The 5,158-nt window shown below is 44.2% G+C and overlaps 1 protein-coding gene across 1 annotated transcript; it reads left to right on the forward strand.

Annotated features, from left to right (window-relative positions):
* The first annotated feature begins 146 nt into the window (after positions 1-146).
* Positions 147-4,663, forward strand: LOC136674669 (dehydrogenase/reductase SDR family member 13-like). Its single transcript, XM_066650791.1, has 5 exons — positions 147-354; positions 1,581-1,699; positions 2,853-2,976; positions 3,204-3,530; positions 4,249-4,663. The coding sequence occupies exons 1-5, from the start codon at positions 228-230 to the stop codon at positions 4,506-4,508; spliced, it is 957 nt and encodes a 318-aa protein (XP_066506888.1). The 5' UTR covers positions 147-227; the 3' UTR covers positions 4,509-4,663.
* Positions 4,664-5,158: the final 495 nt, after the last annotated feature.

Below are 5,158 nucleotides of genomic sequence, written 5' to 3' on the forward strand. Positions count from 1 at the left end.
AGATTAATACAGAGAACGAGAGAGAAACCTGTCTAACAGGGACTCAGCTAACTTACAAATAGCTCGTCCTTCCACTCATTCACCTCACAGTTCATCCCTCAGAGAGAGAGAGGATAGAAACGCTCTCCTTGACCTCAGACCCCCCCCCCCCCCACAGAGAAAGAGGAAAGGAAAAAAGAGGGGAAAGAGAAAAGGAGATAAGCTAAACCCATCGTTCATTCCTCGCCATGTTTCATCTAATTCTCGGAGTCATTTTCTTCGGAGCTGTCTACCTCCTTCTGGTGGAAACCCTCTTCAAGAAGTCCTCATGTAAAGGGAGGAGAGAAATGAGCGGGAAAACGGTCATAATCACAGGTGAGGCTCAGAGAAACGCTGAGGGCTTCTGTTGTTTGAGTAACGCCGGGGAAGAGAAGGTGGTGGAAGTGAGGAGAGTCGATTAAACCCACACTGAAGTACACTGTTGTTGTCAGAATAAATTAACCAACATTTCATAAAGCTTAAATCAAGTACACGGAGTAGGAACTCAAGAATATGTAAAAATATAGGCCTCTTTTCCAGTAAATAAAATGGACGGTGGTGTAACTTAAAGAACTGCAGTGTAATGGAGTCAGCCCTATCGCCCCCTGTTTTCTCAGTGTATAAAATCTCCTGTATAGTACATCAGTACGAGGTGGTATTTTTAATAAATTGGCTAGCAGCAGTGCCTTTTTGTATCAAAAGCAACTCGAATAAGGATTTGTGTTTGAGTTTCAGTCAGTGTCTACAGGACTACCCAGGCCTTTAGGATCCGACACTAATGATACCCATTAAATATTTTCTAATATAAATGAATAATGAAATATTTCAATTTTAAATTGGCCCTGAAAACAGTGGTAGTTTTAATGCGCGTTAACAGTATTTTTCAACTGAATACAGGGCTCTGAGGACCCTTCTGGAACCTTCCAACTGATATTTATCTTACACTGAAGAAATGGGCTTATTAATTCAATAAAATAAATACTCAGATACTAAAGTAGAAGCATCTTTCAAATGTTTGAGATCAGAAAATTAGTCAAAGCATCGAATGTATGAGTAAATGTTCTTATCATTTTTAAAATCCCCTCAGATTATTTCCTCAACAAGAGGCTAGAAACTTTGAGAGGACATGATTTCCGGTTGAGAACTGTAGCTAGCTGCAAAACTAGCATTTAACAAGTGAAGGGTGGGGTTATAAACCAGGACCATTTAAATGTGCACTAGGTAATTATCTCGATATATGTTTCGAATTCCTAAAGATTAACTAAAATGTGAAGGACTCATTAGCTTAAAAAGGCTTTGTTTTGCCAGTGAGGTCTAGATTTGGAATGCGCGACATCTGGTGGCTAGTAGCGCGAACTACAACAACGGACACGGGCACTAAAACGGCTTAGTGTACTTTTAAATCACGTTTTTCAGAGTTGTGCTACTGTACTTCCAGTCCTGAGCGTGCTACACAAAATCCAAAACAATTAGTTTAGAAACCTGACTCCCTAAACTCTGATATTCATCATAATTAAAACACCACTTGCTAACATCTCTGGGCAATGGTCTATCCTTTTCAGGAGGTAACACTGGGATTGGGAAAGCCACAGCAATGGAGCTGGCCAGGAGAGGGGCGCGGGTGATCCTGGCCTGCAGAAACCAGCAGAAAGCAGAGGCCGCAATCAGCGATATTAAGATGGTAGAGAAATTTGCAGTGATTTGTATTTTTCTGTGTAATGTTGGGGTGGTGCAGCAGGTAGTGTCGCAGTCACACAGCTCCAGGGGCCTGGAGGTTGTGGGTTCGATTCCCACTCCAGTTGAGTTTCTGTGAGGAGTGTGGTGTGTTCTCCCTGTGTCTGCGTGGGTTTCATCCGGATGACCGTCTGTGAGGAATGTGTTGTGTTCTCCCTGTGTGTGCGTGGGTTTCCTCCAGGTGACTGTCTGTAAGGAGTGTGGTGTGTTCTCCCTGTTTTTGCGTGGGTTTCCTCCGGGTGGCTGTCTGTGAGGAGTGTGGTGTGTTCTCCCTGTGTCTGCGTGGGTTTCCTCCAGGTGACTGTCTGTGTGGAGTGTGGTGTGTTCTCTCTGTGTCTACGTGGGTTTCCTCCGGGTGACTGTCTGTGAGAAGTGTGGTGTGTTCTCCCTGTGTCTGCGTGGGTTTCCTCCGGGTGACTGTCTGTGAGGAGTGTGGTGTGTTCTCCCTGTGCCTGCGTGGGTTTCCTCCGGGTGCTCCGGTTTCCTCCCACGGTCCAAAAACACACGTTGGTAGGTGGATTGGTGACTCAAAAGTGTCTGTAGGTCTGAGTGTGTGTGTGTGTGTGTGTGTGTGTGTTGCCCTGTAAAGGACTGGCGCCCCCTCCAGGGTGTATTCCTACCTTGCGCCCAATGATTCCAGGTAGGCTCTGGACCCACCGTGACCCTGAACTGGATAAGGGTTACAGATAATGAATGAATGTGTGAGAATCAATGAGCTCATGTCTCATAATAATGACTTAATTTAGTTAAATGGATGCCTCATTCTCTCAAAATATTGGCTTACAATCTGAATAATCTCCACCCAAATATGCTCACAAATTATTCTGTTGAAATCTAATAGCTCATTATACATTGTACGTGTTTGAGATTGTGATGCTAATCTAGGAATGCAAGATAAACAAAGTCATTGTTTCTAATCAGTCCCTGGGCTGTATCTGAATCGTGTCGATTTAAATAACCTGGTCTGGATTTAGCTGGTCAGTCCGGGCTGTGGAATACAGCTCAGATCAGATGAAGGAATGTTACTTTATTCGGCTCTTCAGACGCAGCCCTGAAAAAGAAAGTAACTAAAAATAATTGTTTGTTCTCCTTCCGTGCAGGCGACCGGGAGTACCGATGTAGTTTACATGCAGCTTGATCTCAGCAGTCTCAAATCTGTTCGTTCCTTCACTGAAACCTTCCTGAAAACCGAGTCCAGACTTGACGTCCTCATTAACAATGCAGGTAAGGCACCAGCTTCAGACCAAACATAACAAACATAAACACCGTTTGACTAATGTCAGAGGACAACTCAAGTAAAAGAGGCCAAGCTTGAATAGAAGGGAAACACCAAAGAATCACGTTGCTTTTCCGTCCCTGAATGAACCAGTCTGTGGAGTCCTACAGGAAGAGTGACCATGTTCAGAATCTGCTTTTCAGAATTCAGAAACGTGTTCCTGTTTTCTCTTCAGGCCTCGTAGCCGACGGTCGCACAGAAGATGGATTCGGGATCGAGTTTGGGGTCAATCATCTCGGGCATTTCCTGCTGACCTCTCTCTTACTGGATCGACTGAAGGAAAGCCCAGAAGCTCGAGTGATCACGTTGTCCTCCATGGCTCACCGCTGGGGTAAAATCGACTTTGACTCTCTGGTGGTGAATAAAGACCTGGGCACGGGCAGATACAGCTGGCAGTTCTTCCTGGCGTACTGCAACAGCAAGCTCTGCAACGTCCTCTTCACACACGAGCTCGCTAAGAGGCTGAAGGGAACCAACGTCAGCTGCTACAGCGTTCACCCAGGTGAGCCACACATTTCCTTGAGCACTGTGCGGTCGTACATCTAATATACTCCCCTCCAAACATCGTTAATCTGATCCAGTCCTGTAACAAATTGAGCCCACACTCAGATTTGTTGACACAGATTGTTTGCTGTGTTTTTTTGCCTTGTGGTAGTTTGCTACATTCATGTATGTGCTCATCTGATGTGCCTCCATTAAATCTCAGATGTCAGTGTTAGAATTTTAGTATCAGAAAAGAAGTAAAGGTATCATCCCCATTAAATTTCCATCCATAATGTTTTATTAAAATGGGAAATAAATGTAGTAATTGTCAGTGTTTAAGTGTTGAAACCTTTTAAAGACATCTTTCCGTGAATGTGGAGTGTTCAGATGTTGAGGGAACATGTCAGTGTGGAGTTGTTTAAACACTAAGAAGAGTTAGGGCTGAGAATTTCTACTTTGGTCATTGAGTGCTCTCCAAAGACGGTCTCAAAAACCTGGATTTGCATAGTCAGGATTTCCTGCATCATAAACCCAAGGGGTCAGTCCCAAGGACTTTACAAGGAAGGGCTTTCATGCTTCAACTGTAGAAGTAAGATGAGGTTTTATGGGTGTAACCAATGACCGGAGGGGGGGTTTATTTTTATGAGAAATTAAACTGTATGTTTGAGAAGCACAGTGACAGTCAGGACAACATTAAAAGGCAAAAGACAGGTTTAAAACAACACTGTTTTTAACAGGCATCGTGAAGACCGAGCTCTCCCGTCACGTGAGCCTCTGGCAGAAGATTTTCATCGAACCCGTGGCTTGGCTCTTGTTCCTGGACCCAACGACCGGAGCCCAGACCACGCTCCACTGTGCCCTTCAGGAGGGGATCGAGCCTCTTAGTGGACGCTATTTCTCCTGCTGCGCGGTTCAGGATGTGAACTCCAGGGCCAAAGATGACGCAGTGGCCAAGAAGCTGTGGGAAGTGAGTGAGAGATTATGTGGCCTTTCCTAAACCCAGAGGAACTCTAACTCTCGGCCTCAAGAGACTTGAACCTAAAACTCGGCGAACTCCGAACGTGACGTGGTGTTGTACAAGCAAACGCACACTGACTGGTGTTGTCGTAAACTTTTTCTGTTGTTAAGACAGTTGTATATGGTGTTTCTTTTTGTTAAAATATTTGTAATAAAATATTCAAGGTGGTTATTCCAAGTTCATTGGCTGTCTTCATGGGAAACGTCTCCAAAAACAGGGTTTTTCTGAGTGCACACAAAATGGCTTTCCGTTCAACACAAGTCTTAAATGATTTACTGACGGATGAATAAGTGGAGAGTTTGTGTCACACTTCTGTACCTTTAGGCAACACATGATTAGAGTGTGGTAAAGTGTCAATAACCGCAGCATAAACCAATAGTTCATGCCCCAACTCGCTCAGTATTACCAAATGCTTAAGTCAAACAAAACGAAAGCATATCGTCTACATCTCTACTTCAACACGACTGGTTGCCTTTAAATATACAGGGTATCTCCAGTTAGATCTCAGAGGTGAATTCCACATTTATTATCACGTTGCAGGCACTTCCATTGTTGCTGTGAAATGGTGCACATTACAGTCACAACCCTACTTTGCCTTCAGTGGACTGACAATAATCTTTTTCAGGCCA

The sequence above is a fragment of the Hoplias malabaricus genome, chromosome 18, assembly GCF_029633855.1.
Source record: "Hoplias malabaricus isolate fHopMal1 chromosome 18, fHopMal1.hap1, whole genome shotgun sequence".
NCBI lineage: Eukaryota > Metazoa > Chordata > Actinopteri > Characiformes > Erythrinidae > Hoplias > Hoplias malabaricus.

Excerpts from the sequence above, each read along its gene's own strand:
- LOC136674669 (XM_066650791.1), top strand. The coding sequence starts at position 228 with ATGTTTCATCTAATTCTCGGAGTCATTTTCTTCGGAGCTGTCTACCTC. Across the intron at positions 2,977-3,203 it reads CGTCCTCATTAACAATGCAG|GCCTCGTAGCCGACGGTCGC; the intron begins GTAAGGCACCAG and ends TTTTCTCTTCAG. Across the intron at positions 3,531-4,248 it reads CTGCTACAGCGTTCACCCAG|GCATCGTGAAGACCGAGCTC; the intron begins GTGAGCCACACA and ends TGTTTTTAACAG.